Source organism: Camelina sativa, chromosome 7 (assembly GCF_000633955.1).
Source record: "Camelina sativa cultivar DH55 chromosome 7, Cs, whole genome shotgun sequence".
In the NCBI taxonomy this organism is placed as follows: Eukaryota; Viridiplantae; Streptophyta; class Magnoliopsida; order Brassicales; family Brassicaceae; genus Camelina; species Camelina sativa.
Genome location: NC_025691.1, coordinates 16,334,656 through 16,351,992, shown reverse-complemented (window position 1 = coordinate 16,351,992; position 17,337 = coordinate 16,334,656). Strand labels below are relative to the sequence as shown.

Sequence of the window (17,337 nt, the reverse complement as noted above, 5' to 3'; positions counted from 1 at the left end):
ATGCAGCTTCTCCCATGTCTTTCATTGAAAAACAACTTCCTAGCCAAGTCTTCACAGACTGAAGCAAAGGAATATCATTTCCAATAAGTAGTATGTCATCTACATACAATATTAGAAATGCAACTCCGCTCTCACTAGTCTTCTTGTAAACACAAGGCTCTTCTTTGTTTCGAATGAAATCAAACTCTTCGATTGCCTCATTAAAACGAAGATTCCAACTCCGAGATGCTTGCTTCAACCCATAAATAGAACGTTGAAGTTTGCATACTTTCCCAGCATTCGTAGGATGTGTGAAACCTTCGGATTGTGTCATGTACACATCCTCTTCCAGGTGTTCGTTAAAGAAACCTGTTTTCACATCCATTTGCCAAATCTCATAGTCATAATAAGCGGCAATTGCTAGGAGAATCCGAATAGAATTAAACATTGCGACTGGAGAATAGGTTTCATCATAGTCAACACCATGAATTTGCCTGTAGCCTTTAGCTACCAGTCTAGCTTTGCATATCTGTATATTGCCATCCATGTCCATTTTCTTCTTGAAAACCCATTTACACTCAATGGCTTTTACACCATCATGTAAATCAACCAAAGTCCATACTTTGTTTTGTGACATGGAATCCATTTCGAATTCAGCGGCCTTTAACCACTTATCGGAGTCAGGGACCATCATTGCTTCTTCGTAAGACGTAGGTTCATCATTCTCTATAATAAATATATCATGATGATTTGTCATCCAAACCCCATACATATCGGGTTCGTGACGTGTCCTTTCGGACCTACGAACTTCAGGCTCCACCGGTGTAGATTCTACGACTCTTCGTAAATCTAACTGATGCTCTTCCTCAATAGGTGAAGCAATCTCCTGTGGTTCTCGAACTTCTTCGAGTTGTACCTTACTCCCACTATTTCTTTTAGAAAGAAACTCTCTCTCTAAAAAAACACAATTCCGAGCAACAAACATTTTGTTCTCGGTAGGGTTGTAAAAGTAATAACCTTTGGTCTCTCTAGGATAACCAACGAAGTAGCACTTATTAGATTTGGGTCCAAGCTTATCAGTAATCAAACATTTGACATAAGCTTCACAATCCCAAATTTTTAGAAAAGACAAATTAGGAACCTTTTTTGTCCATATCTCATATGGTGTCTTTTCAACTGATTTTGATGGACATCTGTTTAGTGTAAACGCAGACGTTTCTAGAGCATATCCCCAAAAGGACAATGGAAGATAAGTGTGACTCATCATTGACCGAACCATATCTAATAAAGTCCGGTTTCTCCTTTCAGAGACACCATTCCATTGAGGTGTTTCTGGAGGAGTGAGCTGTGAAACAATTCCACATTCTCTGAGATGATCACTAAAAACTTGGCTCAAATATTCTCCTCCACGATCTGATCGAAGAACTTTAATTGTTTTGCCAAGTTGGTTTTTTACTTAATTCTGAAATTCTTTGAACTTTTCAAAAGATTCAGATTTATGCTTCATCAAATAAACATAACCATATCTACTGAAGTCATCATAAATGTAATGAAGTACTGATAGTTTCCTCTGGCACCTAAGCTCATTGGTCCACATACATCTGTATGGACAAGGCCCAATAAGTCATTGGCCCTTTCACTGTGTCCAGTAAAGGGAGCCTTAGTCATCTTACCCAACAAACAAGATTCACATTTTTCATATGATTCATAATCAAATGAGTTCAAAAGTCGATCACTATGAAGCTTCTGAATGTGTTTCTCCTTTATATGGCCTAAAAGACAATGCCAAAGAAAGTAGGATTTGAGTCGTTAGACTTAAATCGTTTAACACGAATGTCATAGATAGGCATACTCTGGTTCAGAACATAAAGTCCATTCTCTAATGGACCGCTACCATAAAAAATAGCATCACGATCAAATAAACAACATTTGTTCTTGATCGAAAAATGAAAACCTTCCATGTCCAAACATGAAATAGAGATGACATTATTATTTATTGTAGGTACATAGTAGCAATTCTTAAGTTCCAAAATCATGCCAGAAGGTAAAGACAACTGATATGTACCTATGGCCAAAGCAGCAACTTTTTCTCCATTAGCAATGCGTAGGTCCACTTGTCCTTTCTCCAAAATTCTACTATTGCTTAGGCCTTTCAAATTTGTACAAATATGAGCACCACATCCGGTATTTAATACCCAACGAGTAGAACCACAAGTGGTAACATTTTCCTCTATAACATATATTCCTTTAGAAGAAGTTTCAAAAACCTTCTTTTCTTTCAGATCTTCCAAGTATTTTTCAGGAAAGTTGTTTTTAAGGGTGAAACTCTTTTCTTCCCTTTCGAGAACATTTCTCCTCATTCTTAATAACACATTGAGATGAATTAAAATTGTGAGCTTTGACATCTCTGGATTACAAGAATAGCAGAAATTAATATGATATTCATTTTGAAATCTCAATAATTAAGAAAACTCATACTATACTCAAAACAAAATTTCCTCATGAGAATATAGTAATCCAAGATCCTTATTTCACTAAAATTCAAGTGAGTTTTGGCTCATTGCCTGAATAATTAGTTATTTAGGTAAGCAACATCCTTGCTAATTATATCCAATATAATTCTTGGTTGTTAGATAACATCTTATGTCTTATCCAACATATGTTTCTTAGCCCAAAACCGTTTTGATAGCTTAGTCAAGTAAACCAATCTTTTAATTCAAATAGTAACCATTACTATCTGTCTTACTTATGTAATCATGGACACTCTACTTGGTAGACCCATCACACACTGAAACGACGCTTAACAGTTGACAAGATTGGAAAGACATCAAAATAATTGATATTAATTAAGGAATAAATTTTATAACTCAATCTTATACTTAAATTTTATATCCAATATAAATAAAATATAACTAATACATATCTCATATGTAGTTGATAGAATTACAAACAATCTAATTATTTTAATCAAATTAAAATTATTAATTACTCTAATCAAATTAGAATTCGAAAACGTTGGCTCCCATCAACCAATTTCCGTAATGACTTTCATTACTAAATTCGAATCTTACAGACACAAAGTTTAATCTTATATATTATATTTATTGTTCAATCAAACATAATATACATATACATAAAAGACGTGATGCTTTAACTATATATCTAATATATTTTATTTAAAATTAATTAATTATATGTATCATCATATATGCATAACTATTATGCCCTACAAGAGACGTAATGAAACAGATCATAAGTCTCTTATATATATGATACAAAAATCAAACAGACATGTATTGCCGGAATACGTGTTGTTCTAATAACCATATTATATTCATAACTCTTATATGTTTTATAATAATACATTATACATGCAACGTAAACAATTTTACATCTCTGCATGTATCGATTATTCATTCATCAAACATGATAGTCGGATTTAACAAACAAAACAAAACTACTTTGCATATCAAATATGAACAGTAAATTAGGTTTAATTCAAAATTATACATGTAGGCTGTGATACCACTGTTGGAATTTGTACCCGTTTATAACGATTTATAAAACTAGTAACAAATTTAATTACCAGGATTCATGTAAATATTGAATCAAATCTATATCATCAGATTATAAATATACTTGCATAGTTCGCTTCCGCTGAACTAATATAAATCAAGGTTGTAAAGCACTCCAAACGTCGTGTCTCTACTGGTATCCACACGCACACAGACTGGAACCGGGATGCTAGTGCGTTAGAGATCAAATCTGAAAGATGACTTTAGGGTTGCGGCGAGAATCTCTTATCAATAATCAAACGCAATGCGTCGTTATATATATTGATTGCCATTAACCTAACTCGTTTAGGTTTGCTAATGGGCCAAGCCCAATTCTCACTTAACGTGTGCACGTTTATAAATATATATATATATATATATATATCAAATATGACATATGTATTATATTAACATATTTTATAACTGCACAAATATAAATATATATATATATATATATATATATATCATATAACATATATATATATTATATCAAACTCAACATTGCATTAATCCAGTCTGCTTAGGTGTGTGACCCTCTATGATCGGATAACATTAGCAATGAGCTTTTAAGTCATTGATCATAAGAGGCTTGTAGCAAAACATTATGATCATCTAATATTATTCAACCTTGACTATACAAGAGTAAGTACAAATGATTTTAAGACATTCCCAACACAGCCTTCACTAGCTGACATACATCACACCTCGCGACCCAGCTAGCCACATCCTTCTTCATCCCGACCGAATGATAGTACCTCTTGAAGTCACGGTACATCTTAGTCACTCCTGGATGAATAGAGAACATGCTCGCATGAGACTCTCTTAGGATCTCTTGCCTCAACTCCTCATCCTTAGGCACATAAATCCGCCCATGTTCCGAAATAGTACCATTAGCTGAGACCTGATACTTGGAATCAACAGCCTTAGAGGCATTCACCAGCCCCAAATCATTCTCCTGAGCCAAACGCACTCTGCTCAGCAGATCCGCTCTATCAGCTGCAACCAAGCCCAATGGCTCCTGAGAAACCGCACACAAACTCAAAGCACTGATCTCTCCTACCAGAGAATCCATATCCTGCTCCTGAGCCGAAGCTGTCCTCTTCCGACTCAGAGCATCTGCAGCCAGGTTAGCCTTATCAAGGTGATAAGCTATCTCCATATTATGATCCGCCACCAGCTCCATCCACCGCCTCTGCCTCAAATTCAGCTCGGGCTGAGTGAATATATACTTCAGACTCTAATGATCTGTAAACACCTGTATCTTTGCACCATAAAGATAAGATCTCCAAATCTTCATGGCAAAAACTACAACACCCATCTCCAAGTCATGAGTAGGATAAATGTCTTCATGCTTCCGCAAATGCCGCAAAACGTAGGCACTCACCTTCCCATGCTGCATCAACACACACCCCAAACCAACTCTGGATGCATCTGTATATACCATATATGGCTCTTCCTGCTCAGGCAAAGCCAAAACTGGAGCAGTAGTCAACATCTCCTTTAGGCTCGCAAAGCCCTCCTCGCACTCCTGTGACCAGACAAAAGGAACATCCTTCCCTGTCAACTTAGTCATAAGACGTGCTCTACTTGCAAAGCCCGGCACAAACTTTTTGTAATAACCTGCCAACCCAAGGAAACTCCTGATCTCTGTGGCATTCTGCAGTCTAGGCCAATACCTGATAGCCTGAATCATCTCCGGATCTACAGAACCCCATCCGCATAAACTATGTGACCCAGAAAACCCATCTCACGCTGCCATAAACTGCACTTGCTTAACTTGGCAAACAACTTCTGCTCCCGCAGCTTCTCCAAAACGGCCCTCAAATGCACTGCATGCTCCTCAGAACTCTTAGAATAAACCAGGATGTCATCGATGAAAATGATGACAGACACGTCCAGAAAATCCTGAACCACGCTGTTCATCAACCTCATAAACGCTGCTGGCGCATTTTTCAACCCAAACGACATCGCCACAAACTCAAAAACCCATACCTCGTCCTTCTACTTGACGAACAACACCGACGCTCCCCACGGTGAAGTGATAAGACGTAAGAATCCCCTATTTTCTTTCTCAGCTCTACTAGACTAATAATCAAGTATGCTAGCGCTCCGTGGGGAGCGTCGGTGTTGTTCGTCAAGTGGAAGGATGAGGTATGGGTTTTTGAGTTTGTGGCGATGCCGTTTGGGTTGAAAAATGCGCCAGCAGCGTTTATGAGGTTGAGGAACAGCGTGTTTGAGGATTTTGTGAACGTGTCTGTCATCATCTTCATCGAAGATATCCTGGTTTATTCTAAGAGTCATGAGGAGCATGCAGTGCATTTGATGGCAGTTCTGGAGAAGCTGCAGGAGCAGAAGTTGTTTGCCAAGTTAAGCAAGTGCAGTTTATGGCAGCGTGAGATGGGTTTTCTGGGTCACATAGTTTATGCGGATGGGGTTCTGTAGATCCGGAGATGATTCAGGCTATCAGGTATTGGCCTAGACTGCAGAATGCCACAGAGATCAGGAGTTTCCTTGGGTTGGCAGGTTATTACAAAAAGTTTGTGCCGGGCTTTGCAAGTAGAGCACGTCTTATGACTAAGTTGACAGGGAAGGATGTTCCTTTTGTCTGGTCACAGGAGTGCGAGGAGGGCTTTGCGAGCCTAAAGGAGATGTTGACTACTGCTCCAGTTTTGGCTTTGCCTGAGCAGGAAGAGCCATATATGGTATATACAGATGCATCCAGAGTTGGTTTGGGGTGTGTGTTGATGCAGCATGGGAAGGTGAGTGCCTACGTTTTGCAGCATTTGCGGAAGCATGAAGATATTTATCCTATTCATGACTTGGAGATGGGTGCTGTAGTTTTTGCCGTGAAAATTTGGAGATCTTATCGTTATGGTGCAAAGATACAGGTGTTTACAGATCATAAGAGGCTGAAGTATATATTCACCTCAGCCCGAGCTGAATTTGAGGCAGAGTCGGTGGATGGAGCGGGTGGCGGATTATGATCTAGAGATAGCTTATCACCTTGATAAGGCTAACCTGGCTGCAGATGCTCTGAGTTGGAAGAGGGCAGCTTTGGCTCAGGAGCAGGATATGGATTCTCTGGTAGGAGAGTTCAGTGCTTTGAGTTTGTGTGCGGTTTCTCAGGAGCCATTGGGCTTGGTTGCAGCTGATAGAGCGGATATGCTGAGCAGAGTGCGTTTGCTCAGGAGAATGATTTGTGGCTGGTGAATGCCTCTAAGGTTGTTGATTCTGAGTATCAGGTCTCAGCTAATGGTACTATTTTGGTACATGGGCGGATTTGTGTGCCTAAGGATGAGGAGTTGAGGCAGGAGATCCTGAGAGAGGCTCATTCGAGCATGTTCTCTATTCATCCAGGAGCGACTAAGATGTACCGTGACTTCAAGAGGTATTATCATTGGGTCGGGATGAAGAAGGATGTGGCTAGTTGGGTCGTGAGGTGTGATGTGTGTCAGCTAGCGAAGGTTGAGCATCAGGTACCAGGTGGATTGCTGAAGATTCTTTCCATTCCAGAGTGGAAGTGGGATATGTTTACCATGGACTTCGTGGTTGGTTTGCCAGTGTCCAGGTCGTTTGATGCTTTTTTGGTCATTGTGGACCGGTTGACTAAGTCAGCACATTTTCTGGCCATTAAGAAGACTAATGGAGCAGCGGTCTTGGCTAAGAAGTATGTGAAGGAGTTACTCAGGTTGCATGGGGTGCCAGCGAGCATTGTGTCTAATAGGGATTCCAAGTTCCCTTCGGTGTTCTGGAAGGAATTTCAGGCAGAGATTGGCACTAAGGTGCATATCATCCCTAGACAGATGGACAGTCAGAGAGGACAATTCAGACGTTGGAGGATTTGCTGAGGATGTGTGTGCTGGATTGGGGTGGCCATTGGGCAGATCACCTGAGATTGGTAGAGTTTGCTTACAACAACAGTTACCAGGAGATTATTGGTATGGCTCCTTATGAGGCTTTGTATGGGAGGTCGTGTCATACAACATTATGCTGGACTTAGCTGGGGGAGAGGAGCATGTACGGGGCAGATTTTGTTCAGGAGACCTTAGAGAAGATTCAGATTTTCAAGCTGAATATGAAGGAAGCTCGGGATCGGCATATGAGTTATGCCGATAAGAGGAGGAGAGATCTTCAGTTTCAGGTTGGAGATAGAGTGTACCTCAAGATGGCCATGTTGCGGGGTCCAAACAGGTCATTGACTGAGACTAAGTTGAGTCTGAGGTATATGGGTCCATTCAGAGTGATTGAGCGAGTTGGACCAGTGGCTTATAGACTGTAGTTACCTGAGGTTATGCGAGGTTCAAGAAGTGGTTCGAGAAGCAGGTCGCGAATTGAACTTGTCTAACCTGGTCCTAGTTGTAGTCCGTGGTTGGAGCGGGAATGGAGTATTCCAGTCCATCCCTCTTGTTTACTTGGTCGCTTAGGGGTAGTTGGTTGTGCGACTAAGTAACAAGATAAGGTGATGCTCGGGGTACGAAATTTCCATGAGGAGGTGGTTTGAGGGAAAGTCTCCTAAAAGAGAAGTTTCTAAAAGTGGAAAGTTTCCAGAAGTGGAAGTTCTAAAAATGGAAAGTTTTATTTGAGTTATAATTTGTCCATTTTTAGTGATTGTGAGCCTTGGAGGGGGTTGTGTGGCCTTTGTGGCAGGCTGTTTAGTCGTTGTGTGGCCTTTGTGGCGTGTTGTTTAGCCGTTGTGTTGCCTTTGTGGTGGGCTGTTTAGCCATTGTGTGACCTTTGTGGCGGGCTGTTTAGCCGGAATTGCCTGTTGAGGCGGTCCTTTGGGACGAGTGGTCTTTGTGACGGTTCTTTGGGACGAGTGGTCTTTGTGATGGTCCTTCAGGACGAGTGGCCTTGGTGGCGGTCCTGTTTAAGACATTTGTTTGGCCTTTGTGGCGGTCCTGTTTAGGACATTTGTTTGGCCTTGGTGGCAGCGTGCTTAGGCCCGACGAGGAGCCAATATTATGGCATGCAGACTTCGGTCTAATGAAGAGCCAATAAAAACTCAAGTTTTAGGCCTGTGAGTAAAGAAAAGCCCAAAAGTCCAAAAGTCGAGAGCAAATAATGCATGAAACGTGAGTCTATCGCCTAGAGGTGACCTTTCGTAGATTGGTTGGAGGAGTGCGGGCCGTGGAGACGGTTGCACGGGAGTCCTTGACTGATGGTTGTTCGAGATTCGAGGACGAATCTATGTTGGTGGGGGAGAATTGTAACGCTCGCGAACCAAACACTACAGGAAATGTGGGTATTGATAGCACCATAAGATAACGTTTTTTATGTATATGCTATATTTGATTGATTCATGATTTAAAGATAGCATTTTGTATATTGTAAACGCTACAAATTATTGAAGTTGTATAATGAAAGTGACGCGGGACAAATTTTTGGTTCTAATCTTTATTATCCCGCTATTGAAAATGGTAAGAGGGAAAAAACAAAAATTTTGGCTAAGGCAAAATAAAAGAAAAACGAAAAGGTTATTTCTCATTTTTTGGCTAAGGTAAAATCGTATCAGATCTCTTTCGATATCACTCGATTTCTTAAGATATTGAGCTTAAAATCTGCAACTCTCATTCGATTTCTCTCAATCTCACTCTCTTTCTCAGTTTCTCCATCTAATTCGCACTTTATCTCACTCAATTTCTCACCGTGTCCGCTTGATTTCTCAGTCTCTCAATCACAATCTCCCTGGAATCTTCAATAGGTATGTTTTTATTCAATCGTAGCTTATTTTTTGGTATGGAAAACCATTTTGATTTGGGGTTCTAATTCTTGGGTTTTGATGCGGAAGTTTATGATTTTGGGTATTGATTGATTTTGGGTTTTGATTCTTAGTTTCGATGAACATGTATGTCGAAGTTTGGCACATTTCTTGTTTCAATTTTGATTTTCTGTTTCGATTATGATTTATGGGTTTCGAATTTATGTTGATTGAAACTGTTCTTTATTTATCAATTTCAAAAATGGCGAAGACAAGAGGAGGAGGTCAAGTTGGTCCTCGTCGTAGTAGACGTAATCAATGCTTGGAGGTAGAAGAGATAACACTAGAAGTTGCTCCAGCAACAACACTAAAGGTGAATAAGAAAATAAAAGCAAAGAAGATGGCTAGGAGAAGTAGTACTAGAAGGAAGAAAGTGGCTGCTCAAGATGATGAGGTAGAAGATGTTACACCGCAAGATAATGTGGTTGAAGATGTATTACCACAAGATGATGTTGTTGACAATGTAACACGATCATCAATGGAGGCTGATCAGACTGAGAAAGGAATGACTGAAGATGAGAAAGAAGATTCTGAGTAGGTTAATGACAAAGATGTAACACCGGAAGCTGATCAGACTGAGAAAGCAATGTCTGAAGATAAGAAATAAAAATTCTGAGATAGAAGGAGAAGCTTGTTTGACTGGACAGGAACAACAAGAGGATAAAGAAGAAGCTACCAATATGGAAGAAGCTGCCAATATGGAAGAAGCTGCCAATATGGAAGAAAATGGTGTTGGCAATGGTCAAGATAATGCGATTCCTTGCAACACTGATGAAGGAAGTCAGGTACCGGAGGAAAGAGTGAAAAAAAAAAAAAAAAAAAAAAAAAAAAAAAAAAAAAAAAAAAAAAAAAAAAAAAAAAAAAAAAAAAAANAATGAAAAGGTTTCAGTTACTTTCACTGGCTTTGATGATCATGTTGGACCTAGTTCAATAACATTATCATCTTTTCTTGGTGTCCTTGTGAGGGAACACGTTCCGGTTACAACTTCTGAGCGGAGGAAAGTTGATGCAGTGACTAAACAAGCAATGTGGGAAGAGATTCAGGTATACATTTATATGCAACTATTTTTTGTTGAACAGATATGAAAGATGTTTGACCTTTGTTTGTTGTATGTGATGCAGGGGAGGTTTAACTTGCAAGAAGAATGGCAGAGAGTTGTTATTTTTAAGCAAATGAGAAATATCTGGAGGGCTTGGAAGTCAAGGCTATTGTAAAAAGTACGTGCTGCGAAGACTGCTGCTAAGAGAATAGATTTAAAACCCAGCAACATCCCATCCGTTCAAGTGTGGAACTCTTGGGTTAGGACCAAGACTAACTCAGCTTTCACGGTGAGTTATCTACAACTAAGTAACTTTCTTGTTTATATGTCATGTCTGATAGATTTAATGACACTGATATTTATAATGTAGGAAATAAGTAGCAAGTATAGGAAGATGAGACAAAATCAGATTCCTCACACCACCAGCCGCAAAGGAATGCTTTGTTTAGCTGATGATATGGTAAAAATAGTTGTCAAATATCTATATATATTGTATATCTTGTTGGAATAAAATGGTATTGAGATATGTATGTACTTTATATAGAAAAAAAAGAGTAGAGACCCAAGTAAGGTGACGAGGAGTAAGGTATGGATTGCGGGACACACTCATGCTGATGGTAGACCTGTGAAGCCTCAATTTGCTGAGACTATTGTAAGAATTCTGGAACTTGTTATATTGTGTATAATAAATGGATTACAATCACTTGTTAATCACTCTAATTCTTCTTGTGTTTAAATGTTTGTATCAGTAACAAATACAATCACTTGATAGTCACATGGACTCTACATCAACTGCTGATAACATAACGGAAGATGCTGTGAGCAAGATTTTGGGAAAAGACAAACCTGGACGAGTAAGGGGGTTTGGTAGAGGGATTACGGCTACTAAGTTAGCATTTCTGCAATCTAGAGACGCAAAGATGGCAGAAATGAAAAGTGAGATTGAAGAGTTAAGGGGCATTGTCCGAGAATTAGCTGGAAAGAAGGTAATTCATTTCGTTATTGTTCGGTCAATTGGTTTGGTTTTAAGACATTTACGAATTCCTTTTCCCTATTTCAGACAAGTAATGGTGATACTGAAACATCAGAGAGTATTGGTGGATTCAAAGAAGGAGTTAGAGTACAAATATTGGATTGGATTCAATCAAGAGATGTAGTTGTTGGGGAAGGAGAATTATGTTCTGCTGAACCGATGTACAAAATTGGTCGTATACCAATTGGTCCTAATGCAATGGCTGTCCTTCTTAAGTCATCACTAAGCTCAGAAGCTTCTCTCTGGAGGTCTACAACCGATGTGCTATATCTTGAGGAAGCTGTGGGATGCAAAATACCTTGGCCAATGGACAAGGTGCTTTTGTATAAGGATCCAGTCGCTTCCGAAGATGGATCCATGGTAAAGTGATACATATCTAATCATTATCTTCTTACATTTTAGCAAAACAAGGAAAGTGAAACTCGAAGATGCAAAATATATGATTGGACAAATGAAGACGATGAGGTTATTGTTGAAGGTGTTGTGTGCTCAACTAACTCCAGAGAGATTGTTAACAATATACCTCTACGTCCAAGTTCTGTTTGTATTGAAGTTGTGAAGGTTTTCAATGATAATGCTCATTTGTGTAGGCCAACTACTGAAGCTAGTTTAATTGGTGATGCAATTAACGAGAAAATCGCATGGCCAGTCCTAAAGATTGACGTCACGGCTGCAACCACTACAGATGCAACACTACCTAAAGTCCATGTATGTTATTTCATTTCTTTGTCTGTTGATTGATGTTGGAACTTTCATTGATGTCGGAACTTGCTTCTATTATTTGCTTTGAGTTGTAGAGTCCAGACAGCAATAGTTCCACCAGAAGTCCAAAGCAGAAGTGTTATCTTTTAGATTGCAGCAACTCTGGACGTAAGTTAGCTGAAGGAAGAGTAGTTTCAACAGATCCGAACGACTCGTGCCATATTGTACTCATAGGTCCAAATGCAAGCAAGGTCTCGGTTGAAGTGGCTAAGATTGGTATAGCAAAGGTGTGGAGGCCAAATTCAGAGATTGAAACCATTACTGATGCAATAGGTTCAGTTGTAGCATGGCCAAATGATAAAATAAAGTTTGTGTGAATGGATGGGATATGATGTTGCAATTGTTGGAATTTTTATTTTAATTTGTATTGTAATTGTAATGGATTTTTATTATGGTTAATGACTGATTAGCAATTGTTGGAATTTGACCAGTGCTAGGAATTTCGAAAATTAAACTGGTCATTGCTAATTAAACCGGTTTGGAGATTTCGAAAATTAAAACGGTTTGGAGATGTCTAAATTAAACCGGTGATGGAAATTTCGTAAATTAAACCGTTTTATAGATGTCTAAATTATGTTCAAACCGGTTTAAGATGATATAAGCATCATCCCATCGATTATATCTAAATTAAACCTGTTTCAATTATGTCTAAATTAAACCGGTTATGTCTAAACCGGTTTGCTAAAAATTTGTATTTTTGTGCTTCATTTGTGCTCTATACTCAAAAACATATAGTTAAAACCCTAAACCACAAAAATTATAGTTAAATTTCTAAATCCTAAAGTATGAAACATAAACACTAAACTCCAAAGTCTAAACCCTAAACCCTAAACCCTATACCCTAAACCCTAAACTAAGACTTAGTGTTGGAATACTAACTTATACTAATTGTTCTTAATTATAAAATTTATAATTATAAGAAATAATATTCAGAAACATTGAAATACTTATTTTGATATTTTTTTAAAAAATAATTTATTTTATATGCTTATTTTTGGATTTAAAATGAAAAAACAACTCTTAACCAATGAGAATTAACCTCCCAGATTATAGGACGAATCCTACACCATTGGATATCGCCGACTATGATCTCAGCCGTCCTTTCTTATTGTAGACACAATTAATGTACACCGTTGATCTGTCTTGCTAACTTTGATCTGGCCGTTAATTGTTCTTAGCCAATAAGCAGTAACCTCCGAGATTGCAATCTAGGCGAAACCTACACCGTTTATCTGTCTCGCTAACTTTGATCTGAGCCGTTATTATTTTTAGTCAATGAGCGGTAATCACCGAATTGCAATCTTGCGAAACATACACCGTTGATCTGTCTCGCTAAGCTTACAGAACACAACTCATCTTTAGGGTTTACCAAAACTTCCCCATCTCTTCCTTTGTGTTCACCAAATCATTTCAGAACGGATCCATCTCTATCGTGACCAAATGGATAAGACGTGGATTTCGCTGCCAAGGTATACAATAAATTCAATCAAGCTTACTTATATTAACAAACGAAATTCTTTTCGCTGCCAAATGGAAATCTAAATTCTTTTCTAATTCACAATGTAGGAATAGCATCGAGTACTTAGAAGGAGGAACGAAATTCGCCAATTCATCAGCAAGAAGATTGGGCAATCTGTTTGAAATGCTATGCCCATGTAGAGATTGCCGCAATGTATGCCATCAGTTGATAGATGAAATTGTTGAGAATCTAGTGATAAGGGGTACGGATAAGAAGTATAAGACTTCTTGTTGGAGTATTCATGGTGAAAAAAGAGCATCTACAGAAGACAGTGGTCCTCAACACGAAACAGAGGCATTTGACTTGTTTAAGACAGCAATCTCTATGGGTGAAGGTGAACCAACTCTGAGGAATGATGATGAAGCATTAGAGGCAAACGACGGTGAAGCAGTAGAGGAAAATGAGTTTAGGAAAAAGTTAAGAGAAGCTGAAACTCCATTGTACTCTTATTGTATCAAATACACCAAGGTTTCAGCAATTATGTGATTTTACAGATTCAAGGTTAAGAGTGGTGTGTCAGAGAACTACGTTGATCAGCTGTTGGATTTAATTCAGGACATGCTACCTGAAGACATTGTACTGTCAAAGAGTTTAGCTGCAATCAAAAAATTTCTGAAGATATTTGGTTTCGGATATGAAAATATTCATGCTTCCAAGAATGATTGCATACTATATAGGAAGGAGTTTGAGAAGTTAGACAGCTGTCCAAGATGCAAAGTTTCAAGATGGGAGAAGGATAAGCACAGTAATGAGATGAAGGTTGGGATTCCAGCAAAGGTCCTTAGATATTTTCCAATCAAGGACAGATTTAGGAGGATGTTTGGATCAAAAAAGATGGCTGAAGATTTGCGGTGGCACTATACCAATGGCACTAAAGATGGTACAATGCGATACCCCGTTGATTCTATATCATGGGCACAAGTGAATGCTACATGGCCAGACTTTGCTGCTGAACTAAGGAATCTTCGACTTGGAATTTCTATAGATGGTATGAACCCTTTCTCCATGCAAAACACCAATCACAGCACATGGCCAGTGTTGTTGGTGAACTATAACTCGCCTCCGACTATGTGTATGAAGGCTGAAAATATAATGTTGACTTTGTTGATCCCTGGTCCAACAGCTCCTCGGAATAACATAGATGTTTACTTGGCACCACTGATAGACGATTTAAAAGATTTGTGGGCTGAGGGTATTGAAGTCTACGACTCATTTGCGAAAGAGAATTTCACACTTAGAGTCATGCTGCTTTGGAGTATCAGTGACTATCCAGCCTTAGGAACATTGTCTGGATGTAAAGTGAAGGGGAAACAAGCCTGCAATGTATGTGGAAAAGATACACCTTCCAGATGGCTTAAGTTTAGCCGTAAGTTTGTCTATATGGGGAATAGAAAGAGACTACCGCTTGGCCATCGTTACAGATATAAAAAAGCTTGGTTTGACAACACTGTTGAGGAAGGGAATGCTAAAAGGATACAAACTGGTGCTGAAATATATGAGACACTACAAGCTTTTAGGAATGATTTTGGAAAACCTCTAGACAAGGGAATTAAAAGAAAAAGAACTGAGTTGGAAGATGATGAGGTGGATCAAGAAGAGTGTGGAGAATCAAATGATCTATGGTGGTCGAAGAAGAAATCAATATTCTTTGAACTACATTACAGGAAGGTAAAGTAAAGTAATTGAACTATATTCTCTTATTGTTGAATCTGAATAAGCTAGCCTAACAGTTTATTCCTTCATGTGCTAGGATTTGCCTGTTCGTCATAATATTGATGTTATGCACGTAGAAAAAATGTGTTGGATGCTATATTTTCTATCTTGATGCAAAGTGCTAAGTCAAAAGATAGTTTGAAAGCAAGAAAAGACTTAGAAGATATTGGAATCAGAAATCACTTGCACACAGAGGTCAGGGGAAAGAAAACATACTTACCTCCAGCAGCTTGCTGGTTATCCAAGAAAAAAAAGACCATTTTCTGCCAAAGGTTATCTAAGTTTAGAGGTCCTGATGGTTATTGTGGTAATATTGCGAATAGTGTTTCAGTTAACCCTCCAAATATAGGTAGTTTAAAGTCGCATGATCATCATGCCCTAATACAGAACTTGTTACCGGCTGCATTAAGAGGGTTGTTACATAAGGGTCCTAGGATTGCCATCAATAGATTATGCAGTTACTTCAACAGGTTGTGTCAACGCATCATCGCCCGGAGAAACTAATGACAATGGAGACAGAGTTTGTGGAAACAATGTGTCAACTGGAGCGCTTCTTCCCTCCATCCCTTTTTGATATCATGTTCCACCTTCCAATTCATCTATCAAAAGAGGCACGTTTGGGAGGACCGGTACACTTCCGCTGGATGTATCCCTTCGAAAGGTTTGATGTACTCATTTGCTTCAATATATGTATTTCCTGCAATTATGTTCAACTAATATTCATTACTTGACTAAGTTATAGGTACATGAAAACACTTAAGGCTTTTGTTAAGAATCATGCAAGGCCAGAAGCATGCATGGCTGAGGGGTATTTAGCTGGAGAATGCGTTGCATTTTGTTTAGAGTTCCTTAAAGATTTAGTACCAGTTCAAGAAACAGTTAATCGCAGTGAAGATATTGAGGCTAATAGAGGCGTGGTTGAAGGTCGACCTCTGCAGAAGGGTAAAGAAGTTACCCTATCAGATAAAGATAGAGACACTGCACATCGCTATGTGCTAATGAACATGGCATATTTGGATCCTTATATTGAGTAAGAGGTAACCTTTTATGTTTCATCTACTAATTATTATTATTATTTCATTCTCAAAACTGTTGTTTAATGTAAAATCAGGATGCATTTGGAAGAATTACAAGCTAATGATGCTCGATGTGCTAAAAATGAAACTTTGTTATGGAAAAACCATACTGAGCAGTTTGCACAATGACTTAAAATAAATGTTTCCAGATGCAACTTGTCTTCTTGATTATTTGTTATACAGCTTGTTAAATTGACTGATTAGCTTGTTAGCTTCATGATAATGTTTTGCTTAATGACTGGTTAGCTTATCTTGTATCTTGATGGCTGGTCTTCTTGGACCAGTTTGTTAGCTTATCTTGTAGCTTGATGAATGGTTTATTGGGACAGATTGGTAGCTTCATGATCATGTTTTGATTAATGACTGGTTAGTTTAGCCTGTAGCTGGATGACTAGTTTTCTTGGCACAGATTGTTAGTTTCATGATCATGTTTTGCTTAGTGACTGGTTAGCTTAGGTTGCATCTTGATGACTGGTATTCGTGATTATCATTTTAGTACTTCAGCTTGATGATCAAGGATGGAATTTTACTGTGGCAGATTCATTCAGACTCAACAAATAGTCATTCTAAGGAGATAAGGTGGTTGGCATTTGGACCAAGAAATGTTGCTTTAGCACATAAAGGATTTATCGTTAATGGGCAACGGTTTCACACAGATGCGGTTAAGCGGAAGACACAAAACAGTGGAGTAACTTATGAAGCATTTAGCATGTGTAGATCAAGTGCTCGAGATATGAGACAAGTCGCTGATATGCTTACATATTATGGAGTGATAAAGGAGATTTTACTTATGGACTATCACATGTTCAAAGTGCCGCTGTTTAGATGCAATTGGGCCAACACAGGGAATGGTGTGAAGGAGGAAGATGGTTTCACTCTTGTCAACCTTCATATGAACCAAAC

General features: G+C 38.7%; 1 protein-coding gene across 1 annotated transcript; it reads left to right on the top strand.

The window, feature by feature from the left end:
* On the top strand, positions 13,567 to 15,322 carry LOC104704679. The gene is made up of 3 exons (XM_010420725.1): positions 13,567 to 13,595; positions 13,693 to 14,085; positions 14,140 to 15,322. The coding sequence occupies exons 1-3, from the start codon at positions 13,567 to 13,569 to the stop codon at positions 15,320 to 15,322; spliced, it is 1,605 nt and encodes a 534-aa protein (XP_010419027.1).

Bases quoted from the DNA above. Each gene is read 5' to 3' on its own strand.
- LOC104704679 (XM_010420725.1), top strand. From the start codon at position 13,567: ATGGATAAGACGTGGATTTCGCTGCCAAG. The intron at 13,596-13,692 runs GTATACAATAAA...TTCACAATGTAG, and splicing joins ACGTGGATTTCGCTGCCAAG to GAATAGCATCGAGTACTTAG. The intron at 14,086-14,139 runs GTACTCTTATTG...GTGATTTTACAG, and splicing joins AGAGAAGCTGAAACTCCATT to ATTCAAGGTTAAGAGTGGTG.